We start from the raw sequence: 16,434 nt of genomic DNA on the forward strand, positions 1-16,434 counted from the left end.
GGAAAAAGAAAACGCGCTTCGACTAGTACGCACTGATCGATGCTGATTTTATTTCGACGGCGGCTTAAGAAAGAAAGCCAAGGTCCGCGACTTGAATAAGTGAAGCTTTCCAGCCGGTCGATAACAATGCAACAGCGCGAGCGAAATTAATATCTCGCGGCCGATGCGCACCGGGAAATTTTCCAGATCATCTCGACGTCGCTTTTACAGTGATGATGAAGCGCGTTACGTAAGCGTGAGCGATACTTCGTCGCTGCTATGTAACTGATTCGCAACGTCGATCTATCATGAGGCGCATTTTTGCCTCACCCCGCACCGTTTCTCGCAAAAGTAAAAGTGTCGCCGAGTAGAGATCCCAGCGATGATGAATTAACGCGACGTTCAGTTGGTGCGAGAGTCTTCGGTCGCGAAAGGGACACGATGCTCAATCCCACCGCGAGATATTTTAATGTAGCATAATTTAGCAACTCGACCTGGCTCCCCTTTCGCAGCGAGTGACGTCGGGCGTCGGGCTTTAAACGCTTAAAATGATTGGGCGGATTCGTCGCATCGCGAACATTGTAACGCAACATTAAAGCCTCGCTAAACGCTCTTATCAAGCATCCCCATTGACGCTTTTAATTACGAGCTTCTCTTCACATGTTAGCGCGCGGCGACGCTCATCATCGTTCGTCGTTCGACATCACTTTATTATCCTCCGCTTATTAACGAAAGTTCCGTGTGCGACAAATGCACCGGCCAGAAAAAGGTCAAGAGCTATCTTTAGATGGTCGTCGAACGAATCCTTAAGTTTCCTAGTCTACGCGACAAGCTTCGCCAAGGAGTGAGAGAGTTGGCACTGCCTGATATCGGTGGAGCAATTAGTTAAGCGACATATCGCGCAACTTGGATGTAACGTCGTCGGGCTTTCAAAAGTAAAATGTGCACGCAAAACGGCGCTTTTCTCGGCCGCCGAGATGTGTACGCGCGATAGCCGCAAACACGAGCGATAATACCGCGGAAGGCGCTCGGGAAAGATTTTAATAAAGCGCTCGCGAAATCGCTGGACGAATCAGCTGTTGATAAACACAACAGCGGCGCGGCCGTTGCGTAATGCACGCGTTACGTGACTGGGCAATATCTATAGCGACTGCTCTCTTCCTCTTACCGCATTCGTCATAGGTATAATATATTCTCAACCTCTAAAGTACAAGGCTGCGGCAGTTCGCTAGGAATACATCACCGCGGCGGTGCATTCGTGATTTATTCGACGGGTCAAATACGTTGCGACTTGGCCGAATTAAGGAGGTCTGGAGGGGGTCGTCACAGATTACTGAAAAATCGTGCTTGTTTTTGATAATATTTTTTATTAGCGACGAACTGAATAAATTTGCAAGAATGAAAATTTCTGATATATTTATATAACATATGAAGAGTAGAAAAATTTTGTTTATTAACAAATATTCGTTCATATAAATATACGTCCACTTAAATTTTAAACGCGCTTTTCTCGAAACTTTATTGTTCAACTTTTCGCAGTGATTTCTCCGAAACCGAGCTTCGTATCGATTTGAAATTTTAAAGCTGTAATATTTGTTCAGCTGGCTCTCGGGTGGATCATAGACAATTTCGTCAAAATATTTCATTTCGAGATATTAATTTTTTTATTGCAAAATAACTGAAAAATTGAATTTTTTCCTAATAATAGCTGCCATTTTGTTAATTTTGTTCGATTTCTTTTTTTGTAGTGATTTTTGTAGCGATAATGATAAGCCTCCTCAAGATTTCTAGCTAAAATTCGCTCTAATCGGAGCTCTAACCGAGAGCCGAGATATTACTGCAAAAAAACCGACAATTTGAAAAAGAAAAAGGAGAGTATATTTCAGCTATATATATCGTATATTTATATGAATATTTGTTAATAAAAGAAATTTTTCTACTCTTCACATGTTGTATAAATATACTTAAAATTTTCATTCTTGCACTTTTATTCAGCTCATCATAAAATATTATCAAAAACAAGCACGATTTTTCAGCAATCTGACCCTCCAGTCCTCCTAAGGGGGGAATTACATGCGAAGCAAGAGCGTTTTCAAGACTATTTTTACGAATTTTTTCTTTTTTTAACAAAAACAGTAGGATCAGAAGGACTTGAAATTTTCACAGTGTATTCATTAATGTTCAGAATATAAAATAAATTTGTTACTATCTCTGTATAGAAAGTACACATAAAACTTTAAATGCGTTTATCTGGAAACACCATTTTCTTAAACTATCGACACGATTGCGCAAAAGCTACTGAACCGAATAACTTGAAATTTTCACACAATATACAGTAGACATGTAATTTTCGCCCCTACCTCGAACACAGTTATATTCCATCTTATTCATTGTTTCTTAAACATGATTACAAGTTGAAAAAGTTTCATTTCCGATACTTTCTTTTTCTACGGTCATTATTTTCCCAAACTTGGCTTCACTGCCTTCATTTTGGTACGCACTATAATAACAAAATATTCTAAAAATCTTTTTCATTTTTTGGTTTCAAAGTAGTGCGAGACCCGAAATTATGTCGACAGCTGCAAACACAGAGAGCTCGCAGACGGATGACTGCATTTTTATTTATAATTGCAAATTGGATCGGCTTTTGTGATTCAATAAAATTTTATTATACCTTGAACATTAACGAATACACTGTGAAAGTTTCAAGTTCATTGATCTTGGCGTTTCTGTTAAAAAAAAAAAAAAATTCGCAAAACAGCCTTCCGCATGTAATTTCCTCTTAATGATTCTCTTAATCATTTGACAGCAGAAAATTAGAGACGATTCTTCGAATCCAAATCCGTAGGAAGAAACAGACGCGCGACGCGCCCGTCGAGAGTCGCGAAAATATGTTGCGGTAATCCGCCGGGCGCGGTCAAATTAACGCGAACCTGGCACGTCTCGCGGCTGCGGATAATCTAGGCTGCAAAGGGTTGAAACATCAACGACGCCGATTGCGACGTCGCCTCGTGTAACCGCATGATACTCGCCGCGATCGTATCAATAACGCACGCACGCATACGCACGCGCACACACACACACACACACACACACACACACACACACACACGCAACGCGACGGAGGCGAGAAGGAAGCGTTCTTGCAAGTCGGCTGCCAAAAATGCCACGAGCCACAATCTCGCCCCGCGGCTTTACGTAATGCGCGTCCCGCGAGAGGCGACTTTACTCCCGACAGCGCCGAAACAGCCGAGTTTCCTCAACGCGACGCAACGTCAGATGACGTGGCGGTTAAATTTTCCGCCGCGAGTCGGCCGCGCCGCGTATATATACACATCCCGGCGGCCCTGGGGGCCGCTCCTCGGGCTGCTAAGAACCTGGCCGTGGAGCAGCGACGTGACTCACGAAGAGAAAAGTCTGGCCGAGCTAGGACGCGACTCCTCGCGGCGTCGTCCACTCGGAGCGGCTACGCAATGCTCTCCTTAATACTCCTTAGAGCTACGGTAGAGAGTTCCTGCTTTATCCGATAATTAAAATGCTCTTACGCTACTCCTGTTACCTGTAACGCTAGCCGTTGGCTCGCATCATATTCGATCACAGTCGCCCACACTCGACTCGTGTTTCTCGCTCCCTTCTCGCAGAACGCTCGCTGTAGATCCTAGACGATCGGCCGTACGTTAATTTCGCGTGGAACAAAATTAAGTCGCGGGGACACCTTCTTTTCTGCGTACATATTGCGAGGAGGGGGGAGAGAAACAGCGCGTCGCTCAAGCTGACTCGTTCGATCCTGATTGTCTCTGTGCTGTAGCGACACTTGTAATTCTCTTTACTCGCCGGTGAACGACATTCTCGCAGATCGTTAGCGGCGATTCCGACCTACAAAAGTTTTCAATACGCAATACAAATACGGAGAATGTCTGGCGCAAAATCGGACGGTAGCGCGTACAAAGTGCTGTTTCAAGCCCCCCCAAGGCAGTGGGGGAGGAGGCAGAGGGGCTTTCGTCTAAGCTCGAGCGTCAGCTGATTGGTTGCTCGAGCGTCAGCTGATTTTGACAGCCCGGACGACCTTGCGCGTCCTAGGCAGAGGTATCGACCAATCGGGAAGCCGTGCGCCACGCGCATGCGCGTACACTAATCCCGATCAGCTGACTCTCGCGGGAGCCCCGCATGCTCGGCGGCGCGATCGAAGAATCCCGCGCCGGAGGATTTTCGTCGCCAATTCGCCATTCGGACGAAATATCACCCGAATTCGAGGGACGGGAGAGAGAGAGAGAGAGAGAAAGGGCAGGGGATCGGGGGAGGGGAGGAATCCACGATTTCTCGATCTTGGCGAGAGAAACAAATGCTTCAGAGTCGCTTCCAAAGACGGCTTCCGGGGCGCGACGCGCTCGTGCGTTTACGCAAGCGCGAGCATTCTCCTGAGCGCGTTCAAACGTCGAAGTCGTTAGCGCGAATGTCTTGCGCGTCGCACAGGTGCGAATGATCCCTTGACGCTTCTGATCGAAGGATCGCGATAACAACGAGAATTGGACACGAAGGTAATTTCTAGTTTCGAGCTCGCACGCGAATCTCGCGAAGCGCGAGCCGCGTCGCGGCGACGTAGCGAGACAGAGCGTGTACCTGCGCATTGACGCGATCTTGCCGGAGCATCAGCTATATTCATTCCGGGGTCTCGCGCGAGCTCTACCCCGATCAATAATTCCTCTCCCAGCTGTCACGCCCCTCGTTGGTCACCGTAGGAGCGAGAGCGCGATACCAACGAGTGCCACGCGCGAATTCACGACGGCGCGACGCTGCTGTCGCTGCTGCAACAGAACTGCTTCCGACATCGCGATCTCCTTCTCGTATCAAGTATATTCCCAGCACAAGTTCCAGCTCGCTCGCCAGCTGATGGTGGTGGATCGCTGGAAGTTGCAACGTGTGCAAAAATCTACACGATCCCCGTACGTGAAAGCGTTAGTCCTTATGTGATATCCAGCACAGCCTTGGGCCACGATCGCAAAGGGTTCATACGGTACTCCTTCAAGGATCTTCCTGTACGTGTGCGATTGATTCTCTTGCAGATCCACCGAGTCCCCCAACGGGCGATCGTTTCTCGAATTGCTGGTGGTAACACTTCTTCGCGGTCGGCGAGCAAGCGTCCCGCGAACCGCACTACACACTTCTCTCTCTCTCTCTCTCTCTCATCTTACCCGCAACGAGTGTGAATCTACTCGGAAACACTCGGCGCCGTGGTAGATCACTACGGCGGGAATTCGACGAGGGAATTTCGGGATTATCCGGGAATGAGATTTTCGATCGGAATGCTCGCCCGATGCATTCTCCGCATCGTCCGCATCGGCTTCTCCTCTTGAGACAAAGTGAGAAAAGGAAAGAAAAGAAAGGAGATATTCTTGTCGCTTGAAGTGCTCTTGAACAGCAGAATCGGCCTTTGCCAGCTGAGTCTCGACTCTTTAACGGGTTGCTAACGCCCCCAGAAAACTGAGATACCACCAGCTGTGTTCACTCGCTTCATTACCTACCGAGAGAACGCAGAGTGGCTCCCTGTTCTCTGAAAGCTCATTCCGCTGAATTCCCTCTCTCGTGCGCGCTTTTACCGACCGAATAATGCCGAGTATAATCGTCACACGGCCACTTGGAGAGACTCAGCCACTCACGAGAGTCTTCGTTTATCTTACAACGTGAGACATCGCATTGTCTCCCCGCTATGCAAAGGGGCGCGTCATCATGCAAACGACGACACGACGAGTCTCGTTATCGATCGAGCTTTTCAACGTCTTCTCGCGTCACGGTGTCCTCCGTGGGTTAATGCGAGGCCTTAAAGTTAAAACTCTGCTACGACCAATGAGATATACGGAGGCTGTTAGGTAGCGGAATATATATACTCGTACATCTTCGATTAAACTACTTATTATTAAGCTCCTTGACGATATCCAAGTTAACGTAATCCTCGCAAAGTATGCTCTAAAATTCCGCTCTCTTATCGCGCGCTACTCGATAGCTCTTGATCCTAAGGCTTAATTATTTTGTTTGCCTACCTGTCTATATTTAAACATTTATATGTTACAAGAGAGAGGGAGTTGTTTGCACTTACATGTAATCTCGACACACATAGACATTTTCTTTCAGCAATCGCCTTTTCGCGAGTTGCAAACTAGTCGCAACCATTAATGTGCAATTAGGACAAGATAATAGCTAATTTGAGATTCTGAGCGGCCAATGGAAGAACTTACTTCCAAATTCTTCGAATGGATATCCAGAAAAGAGTGGAGATCGTGCCGAAATGCGAAGCTGTCGGGAAATCCAGAATGAAGAAAATGAGGATATCATTTCCGGCTTCCCTCTTTCGTTCATTTTAACGCAGCTCCAACGCACAATTTGGAAATAAGTTTTCCAGTTGCAAGACGCAACAATGAGGGAACAAATTGCCGCGGCGAAAGTAATTATGCCGCGCATCATTAACGAGTATCATAACGTAGCGCAGACTCGTCTGATTATGCGTGACGTATTCCACTTGCGCGACCTTGAGCCGCCGCGATGTGCGGCACGGAAGCGCGGCCGAGAATTCTTCTTGATCTTCTAACGCATTTGAGAACTCGAGTGTAAAATGAGCTCGCACACCGCGCTCCGTGTTCTTCGTCGCGTGTATAAAATCAACTCGCGTCGATTTTTCGCTCATCGAGACGCATCGAGTCGTGCGTATATTTATAAATTTTGTTACAGCGGGAGAGAAAGAGAGAGAGAGAGAGAGAGAAGTTATCATCATGTCCAAGCTTCGAGCGGAAACAAGAATTGACACTTGAATTCGACTCAAGCCAAACGATACGATACGCCAGATAAAAATTTCTTGATACCTTCGTTACGCCTCGCACCTATCAGACCCCAGATACGATCGATGTGAAACCCCGCGAGCATTTCGCCAGAAGCCAGAAGCAGATCTCTCGTCGGTGTTTTGAAGAAACATGGCGGTGGGCAGCAACGAGCCGAAAAAACACCGTAGCGCAGGAGCGAGCGATCCATACGGAATAATGCCGATTCGACAGATACTTTTGCGCGCCTGCACGCTCGAATTCCAAACACCTCGCGCTGTTATCTCTCCCCCCCCCCTTATCGCGCGTCTTCGCGACACAGTGTTCTATCTATAATAACGTCAACAGAGAACGCCGCGCGGCGGCAACCTGCGGTGAGGGAACCGGCCGTGTCGTCTCAAGGTCAGCGCGATAAGTCGGTCAAACCGCGGGGTTATCTCGTAATTCCGCATTTCGTCCGCGGCGTTTCAATGGAAAGTCTCACTCTCTCTCTCTCTCTCTCTCTCTCACGCTCGCGACCTCTCTGCGCGCGCGCGACTCTCGCCGCTCCGAGCGGAGAGCGCGGACTGACGCAACGTTCGATTTCGTCCTTAGCACGCCGAATACCGAGTCGCAGAATATCGTTCCCAGCCCGGATATACAGTGTGACCCGAAACAGCAGGCGCGGTAACATCGATGGAATAGCTCTCCACAAGCTGAATGATCGATCGTGTTCGTTCGCACACGGCAGGACGTCGTTCTTCTCTCTTTCTCTCTTCGTCGACCGTGCTATTTTTCACGACGGAACCGCGCGAATAATTAAGAACGGCCGCGTTTGAAAGCCATAGGCTTCACGCTTCGTGGACAAAGGAGCTATTAAAAGTGGCCACTGATGACGCACTATTTCGGCGCGCTCATGCCGAGCCAATCGCGCCGGGCATTAGACAATTGCGCAACACGTAGTTCGTGCGGTGGCTAGTCAGCGGCAACTTTACATGCGATATGAACAGGTCCGTTTGTTTTATCCGCGTCGTTCGCCTTTCGAACCGAGTGTGCGCACGCGAATATTGGGAAACGGGAAAAGCGAGGAAGCGCGGAGAAAACGCGACTCTCGATTGGCGAAAATATTTTTCCGAATCTACTTTTTCTCACGATGGTAAATACCTAGCGTTAATTACGTAATTAAATACGTAGCATCAATTATTTAAAAAAAAAAAAAATAAATAAAAACCAGTTGAATCTACGTCAAAGACAACCCCTCGCAAAAAAAAAAACAAGAAAAAAAATCCGCTGCGCATGCACAAAGATTTTGCTCGACACGTAACTTTGTCGGTACCGTTAATCAACGGAACTAAAATTTATCCCGTCGGACTTGGCGCAATATTTAGTATTCCGTTACTTCGTCGTCGTTCGCGCGTCTGCTAATTACGTAAGAACGATCGTCGCGGTGAAACAACGTTCAGCAAGATCAACCGACTCTCGATCGACCGAGAGACACAGTCTGGAACCTATTATTGCAACAGAGACGGATGAACGTATTGCGCGTTCTGGGGAAATTCCCGTCTGGCATAAGAAGAAGGAAAACATTGTGCGAAGATTACAATGCGACGGCTCGATGCAATAATACAACTGCACGTAGTGCAGTCATGCCGATAATCTCAACAAAGACACAGTGGCTTAAGAATCACTCGCCCCCCCCCCCCCATCCATATCATACTTCCCTCATACTTCCGAACTTGTACCTGTTTACGAACGCGGCTCGAAAAGTTAACATCCGGTTAAGGAAAGTTAACTTAAATATCGGTGTCTACCAATGATTAACTCACGTTTAAATCGAGTGTAACTTAAACGATCAATATCGTCCGTTTCGTACTGTTAAATTACGGTTAAAACATGTGGCTAACCTGTCTAGTATTTAAAAATTGTGTAGCCATATTTAATGTGCGATAATGTTGATATAAAATGACAAATATTTCAGGACACAGAAATTTTCATAATTTACGTTGTTTTTTTGATGATGAGAATGATATTGTGATACCGGACAGAAGAAAAAAAGATTTAAACATCACATAAATTACTTGGAAGGGCTCGGTAACATCGAATTTAGAATGCGATTTCGATTGAGTAAAAATTGTTGTTATTGTAAATATTTTCTATCATTCTCCACTTTTCCCTGTCCTTAAGGGTTACTCTCTCTGTCCGTCTTTTTATTCCCTATTGCATTTTTATATTTTAATACCAAGTCAGTTAAAATCAGTTTTTCTAAATTTTTAAGAAATTTTAGAAAAATTTTCATTGCACGACAACGATTTTTCTTCGTTAATTTTTATTACAGTAAAAAATACTTGGACATTGGAAAGCATTTTCAGAAGATACGATTCCTATATCATCTAATCCCGTCAGGACAATCAATGTTCTACGTCCAAGTGCCTCCTGAATTATGTCACATGTTATAAGTTTAGCTAAACGTTCTAGATGGTGTGCTCGTAGAAACAATCGTAGAACAATCAATATTAAGCTGATAATTAATTTTAACCAGTTTCACTATAGTTCTCTTTTTTTTTTAACCAAACATATAATTTGTCTTGTAGTGAGACATTCAGTAATATCGTAGTTTGTGTCTATTATATATTGACTTGAAGGGTGTGCCTCCAGCGGAACACACACCAAAATTAATATAGATCGATCAATCAATTAATCAAATATCAATCAATCAACCAATCAATTAGATCCTGGGGTGGTGTTCTTTTAAGTTTGCGGGTTCGGAATTTTCCCATAAGTTCGCTGTTAAACCACTTGTATGGGGGGCGTTGATGTGGTGGTCATGATATCTCAGAGTCTCTTAATTTCTTCTTTAATTATTGAGATTTCCAAATCATGACGCAGAATTTTTTCGTGACATACTAAAACCCCGGTTAAACCACACAGTTGGCAAAAACGGGCATTAAAAAAATCCAAAACCATCCCCCCCTCCTCCTCACTTCTTCCCCTCCACTCTTACCAACCGAGTCTCCAATCAACGAAACAAACGAATAAAGGAATTTGTCGTCCAATACGTACTTAATTATTCTCAAAAATGTCCGTATAAAGTAAGTAGCTCCGGAGGGACGACAGATCCAGCTTTTTTGATCAAGTAAAGTGAAATGTTCACGAAATATCGGAAACATCCAGAGACGGCACCAACCCGGAAGCCAGATCAAGTAATGTTTGCAGATTGCAACTTGGCAGATAGGAACGGTAAACAGATCGCGTGCAGCTCTGGCATCTCTCCTAGAAATATCTGTTCTAAACTCCAAGACACAGCATGGCCGCGATGTTTCACTTTTGAGTACGACAAATATCAAATAGCACACATAGTCGTAAATCGTAAATCTACATTGACCGAGTCGAATGAAAGTAAGGCGCGATGTGTTTACCGTATGGAATGTCAAGAATAAATCCCACGCAATTATTAACGTACGACCGCGGCAAACTTGGATCAACGTTTTCGCAAATATCGCCCAGCGATGATCGATATGCGGAGAAACCAAAGAGATGATCGATTTCTCCCGTTACATCGTTGATAAGTGAGAATGAGAGAGAGAGAGAGAGAGAGAGAGAGAGAGAGAGAGAGAGAGAGAGAGAGAGAGAGAGAGAGAGAGAGAGAGAGAAGGACCGAGGGAGGGAGAGAGGGAAGGGGAGAAAGAGAGAGAGGGAGAGAATTTTTCTGCGAGCGCGAGCGACGCAGAAAGTTGTTTTCAGAAGCTCACTGAGAGAGAGAGCGGCTTCATTGAGCACTGGAAGCGAGCCAATAAGAGACCACACAGCAGAAAGTCTGGCCGCGTCGATGCGTTAGAGCGACGTCACGTGTCGTGACGTCTGGTGCCGTCCATGCGTACACCCGATATACCAGACCGCCGGCGTAGTATACCCGAGCAGAACAAAGTTGACACACAGAGGGGCTCTCGCAGATAACGAAGGATCGACGAAACAGTTATCGCGCGACGGCCACTCGACTTCGCGCGAAGCTTTGTGCTCAAGACAATTTTCGTACGCTTATGCAATAATGAGCTGGTGTCTTCAGCCGTCAGAAATACCGCCGTCGGACAACACTTTTCAACTCTCCGTTGCTCTTGAGCGCGCTTAGTTAGGAGGAAGTCTTATCTTCTAATTGTACAAACGCGGCATGAGTAATCAATCGTGGAACTTCCGTTGAGAAAGTCAAGTCGAGAGAATTGAGAAAATTACAACTTCCGACTCAACTCGATTAATTTTGCAAGTCTTAAACTTTGAACTTAATTAACAAATATGCAACGTACCTAAACGTACCTGCCCTAACCTCTTTTTCCTAGGTAGTCCTGATTTTGGGGGAAGAACTTGGAACCGTGTGAGCATTGCATCAAGCCCCCCCCCCTTCGCTTCGGGGCTATCTAGTTCATCACGTCGAGATACTGCGAATCCTACTTCCCTACCTCCACACCCATCCCAACTTATACCTACCTACCTAACCTTGCCAGCAGATCTTGAAAATGTTAACTATCGGATAAAGAAAAGTAAAGAAAGAGCGCGTTGAGATACTGCTAGGTTATCAATAGCCAGACTGGTCGTAGTTCTACGACATAAATACAACTACGTCATAATCTGCGTCATAGAAAGCGAGACAACGCGTGATCTTGAATGCATGGGAAGGTATAACATACCCACACAATAATTGTAACGCAATGGAATTATCTTATACGTTGGAATTTTTATTCAAAACGTACACTTCACTTTCAGCGGCACGCTTTAGCGATACTTACACGCTCATGAGAGCATATTCGCCAAGGCATGACGAGAGCAACGGAGGGTTGATGTGCGTCGAAATCTAGCAAATTCATTGCTTCTCATCTTTCGCTGAACCCAAAATATCGCATAAAATCTGAATTCGGGTTCAAAGATAGTGTGAACATTTTATTAATATTCGATAAGAAAAGTGTTTCCAAATTTATCCTTGATAAAATAACACTGTTGTGTTCTACAAATTTCACGAATTTTCGCTTCGTTATCTGAGGGTTAATTGGACGCGTACGCTCCTGTATTGTTTTGTCGCCTTTATGAGCACTTTAACACTTGACTGACTGCGCTGCTAATTTAATAGTTTTGTCGGATAAAAGGAAAAAGTAAGGTAAATATTTTGTTCTAAAAACTGCCATTTTATTTTGCTATCCATTAATGATCTTTTTATTCGTCCTGTTCTCTTCTCTCTCTCTCTCTCTCTCTCTCTAAGGAGAGTTCTCTCGTCAATGAAAAAAAATATTTAACCTCTTGCGTTGGAATGACGTGTTACGCGCGTCGCTCGCATGTCGTCGTTTGTTACCAGACGTCGCGATTGTTTAAAATTGTGTGGAAACGATTTCACGTAACAGCTCGCTTTCGATTATTTTAGACGAGCTCGTCACAGGCATCGGCCAATAAATTTCCAGCGCAAGAGGTTAAAAGATCGTCACCTGAAAACGGACGGTGGAGCCCCTGCGGAAATTCATGCATCATCCGCGTATGGATGACGTGGCCAGTCAAAGTGTTAAACAAGTCGCTCGGTTCTGCTCGGGCATGACACGCAACGAGCGCAGATTCGTTTATACCGCGCGATTTTTAATGTCGCAAAGTCGTAACATAACAGACTCGCTCGAACGTTGTTCCTCTCCATCTCCGATACGTACAAACGAAACATCGCACAATAATATCAATGACGCAACGACAATTACGCTAGCTACTTTTTGTCTACCAGAGTTTGCGCAATGTAATCCGCATTGTCTTAACTCGCATCATTACGATAATGCCGAACTGCCGTCAGATATGCAAAGGCGCTACGTCGATATCTGATAAGCTGTTATCAAGCGATAGTCCATCCCTATTCGATTATCAGCGCGTACTTCACATTACCGCACACTTCGCACAGTGCAAACGTAATCGTGATGGTGTGAAAAATCGCGCGGCGCAAACGAATCTTAATCTTCGTCAATAAGATAAATTCTACATTGCGTTGTGTAAGACTGATAATTCGGGGTAAGATCAATCTGGGACACCAATCCCTCATCCGTCCTTTGATTGTGCACTCCACGGAAATATGATGCACTCCTCGACTTTAGCATCACAGATTTTTTAATAAAAAAAAAAAGGAAAATGGAGGTTCCTCCTAGAATGATCTTACGAACCGATGACCGATAAGAGACAATGATAGCTACTTACAATCTGCTGCTCGGCTCGTTGCTAGCTTCGTCGCCCTCGATCCGGTACACCTTGCCAGACATGACGTACTCAAAACTATCCGCCCTGGAACCGCCTTCTTGTTCCGTGGCGTTCCACTCGTTTCCGTCAGGATAACCGTCCTCGCGCAACGTGGTGGCCAGCACGAGACGGAATTTGGCACCTAAGCACACGAAGAAACAAAGTTCCCTTTTACAGGCACTCCTTTTACATCGCAAGAATTGCTGAAAACGATTCGGCACGAGGCAAGGTCTCGATTGTCTCGAGTAAAGTTTCATCTGGCAGGCGTTGCGTCAAAAATATAAAAAGTACACGGTATCGCAATATATAAAATATATAAAGTGATATATAAAAATGTTATATCAACACAGATTAATCATGTACGACCAGCTACGGTCAGCTGGGAATGATCGATGATCGTGACAGCTCCACGGACACTCAAAGTCAGAGCGCGTTCTTTTCTTTCTCAGGTATCAATATCGACGCACCTCACGAAAAACCAAATTAGTGCGTGCCGAATTGGTATGAGCCAATTTATTTCGACCAACGTCGAATAACGGCGTCGACGTCTCATCGCCTCGCGTCGCAATGCTTACGCTTAATTGAGCGGAGGGTCTCTCCTTTCCTTTTCTTCCCCGTATTTGTCTCTCGCGGGCGCATAAAAAGCAAAGTCGCGAGGCGGCAACGACGGAATATAACCGGGTCCAATAATAGCCTTTACGCGAATGCATCGAAAACACATCGCGCGCGCGGTGTTGCATCAGTCGCGTGCATGTGCTCGGCTGGCTGGTGGCGCAGCTAGATTGTGTAAACGGAGAATTTAACTCTAATATCGCGTTACGAAACTTTATTCACACGATGCAAATCAAATAATTGGTGAATGTGTGTGCGCGCGCTCAGCATCAAACGGGGAAAAAAAAAGAAAAAAAAAAAAAAGAGGAAAAACGGGAGGAGGCAGGAAAACGGTAGATCATGCGCGCAGCTGAAATCACGAATTGATATTGCTGAGCTCGACTAATTTAATGCGACCGTGGATCGGCAAAATTAGTTGCGCGAACTCACACACACACACACACATATGTATAAGACACGCCGTTCTATTTTCCATTGCGCGAAATTACGTTAGCCGTGCGATGCAGGCCCCCCCCCCCGAGATTGCGATTGAAATCGATACGAATGGAAAGGAGGAAACGACGGAAGACAGTGTGCAGGAACGAGGAAGAGGCTGGAAAGGAGGTCACGGTATATAGCGTGAGAGCGAAACTGGAGCAGGTGAGGGAAAAAGATGTCCGTTCGTTTCAGCCGCAGCCGCAGCCGCAGCCGCAGCCTCTGCACTCGACTCGCTCGCTCCTTCTTCGTCCTCCAGTTCCGAGCACACGCGAGTCTCACGTCAAAAGGTTGTCAGGAGATCGAGAACGAACTGTACAGACTTTTGCAGAGAGAAGGCGCGGCAGAAACGCGCGCACATTTCCGAGGAGTCGGACTTCGGGACACTTTCAACAGACGTGACACTGCAAGCGCAGCGCACGACTTGCGTTCCGGCGCAACAACAATTAATTAATAAATCCCACTGAATCAACGAGCCGATGTGGCGTGGCGGATAAGAACGTCCGGCTAAACTGGCATTCAATTCGGCAGACAGGATCGCTCGCTCTCGCGCAGGAGGGAAGGTGATTTTCTTTTCTCTCAGCGAGCAGATCTTTCCGCAACGCGAGATGGATGGTCCGCCGAAGGAAGATCCGCCACCGCGGAATAGGCGTTCTCACACGTAACCCCGTGGACTGGAGCAAACGTAAGAAGGTCCCGGGACGCAAGGTCAAGGTTAAGTACGCGCCACGGCGAGCAGGTATAGCGTGTACTTTAATCGATACCACATCGTCAGCGCCATCGTGGCCGTCCGCCGGCGTCGCGGCGGCCGCTTCGTCGGCCACAAAGGAGCTTCGGGCGAAAGTCCATCCATCGGAGCAACAATCCTCGATATGCGACGATTTCAGGCATCGATATGTCTTATCGATTTGCATCGCAAATCGCCTCGACATAAATACTAGCGGCCGAACACACGAAAAGTTCATGTAACGAGGCCACGCGCGTTTTTCTTCCCGTCGATCGCGAAAAAGGCAACGCGCGTATCTCGCTTGCGTATACATTTGCGATGAAATTTTACGTAAATTTTCCCCGAGCGTTTTTCTTTTTTTTTTCTTTACATCTTGCGCACGCAAGACGAATCAAGCTGGAACTGAAAAAATCTCCTTTAGCGGCAAACTCGAAAAAAAAAAAAAAAACACTGGCGTCGCAATAATGAAACTTTAACAAAAACGAAAAGACCGTCTACAGTGAGAGTAAGAGAAAGAAGAGAGGAAATATCCTCTCACATACCCGCCGCGCGACACGCACGGACAGCGGAAGCCCAGTGCGTTTTTTACACAGGAGAGATTACTCGGAAGCTAAGTGAGTATGACGTCTAAGTGAATAATCGATTGAGACGCTTCATATTCGCGGCACATCGCTATTTCACGTCGGATAACGTAACAGGCCGAACGCGTCGCGTCGTCTCTCGCTCGGTGGCCGCGACTTGGAGGAAGCCGTTTCGCACGCTTCGAGGCTGGAACATTTAAATCCGCCCCGGCTGCGTGATTACTACGGAGCGCGAGCGAGTCGGGAAAACCGTCCTCCGCAGGACCAATTGATCTCACCGCTCTCGGCGCGGCGAGTACGTGAGGCGAGCTTACATCATAATGGTGCCACACCGTAACAGCAGCAGCAGCAGCAGCAGCAGCGGCGGCGGTGGCGGCGGCGGCGGCGGCGGCGGCGGCGGCGGCGGCGGCGGTGGCGGCGGCGGCGGCCGACTATAGATCATCCGGTCGAACGTGGTATACTTCGCGCTTAAATTAACCCTCATTTGACCGAAACGCCATGTCCGACAAGCGCGAGCCTGTCTCCTCGTCGTGCAGCGAGCCTCGGGACGAGCGACGCTGGCCGATCCTCAGGAGTAAAACCGATCCAGCTGCTTTGCTTCTTCTCGAAACAACGAGAGGGTCGTCCCGGTGAGCGAGAGGCTCCAGAGGAAGGTACAACTGTACGGCGTCAATGAAGCCGTTGGGCGTTATAGCGTTATAATACGCGGTGGTATCGATCACATTCAAAGTATCTGAGGCAACGCACCACCTCTCGAGCAATTAAGCGAACGCGAATCGGGAAGAGAGGCAGGACCTCGATTCACGACGATGACCTTGGGAGGGAGAGAGAGAGAGAGAAGAGCGAGCGAGCGAGCGAGAGAGAGGGAGAGAGCCGCGTTATTGCCGGTGGTTCTTCGCCGTTCGGGTCTCCAACGGCGGAATCGATAATGCGTGACAGTGCGCGGTCGGCGACGATATATACACAAGGGGGATAGAACGGGGATCCGGCCGAGAGAGAGAGAGAGAGAGAGAGAGAGAGAGAAAGA

The 16,434-nt window shown here is 46.9% G+C and overlaps 1 protein-coding gene across 7 annotated transcripts in view; it reads right to left on the bottom strand.

Moving 5' to 3' along the window:
* Nucleotides 1-16,434, bottom strand: part of Rpb8 (DNA-directed RNA polymerases I, II, and III subunit Rpb8) — a 68,502-nt gene that overhangs the window by 19,858 nt on the left and 32,210 nt on the right. For 6 of the 7 annotated variants that reach the window (XM_011145210.3, XM_019842542.2, XM_011145211.3 and 3 more), the window contains one exon: nt 12,975-13,155. In XM_011145210.3, coding sequence (XP_011143512.1) covers nt 12,975-13,155 — 181 coding nt within the window. Of the gene's footprint in view, nt 1-12,969; nt 13,156-16,434 lie in introns of those variants that run through there. The other variant, XR_003113550.1, reaches the window with a different exon arrangement.

This window comes from Harpegnathos saltator, unplaced genomic scaffold (genome assembly GCF_003227715.2).
Source record: "Harpegnathos saltator strain DR-91 unplaced genomic scaffold, Hsal_v8.6 scaffold51, whole genome shotgun sequence".
NCBI lineage: Eukaryota > Metazoa > Arthropoda > Insecta > Hymenoptera > Formicidae > Harpegnathos > Harpegnathos saltator.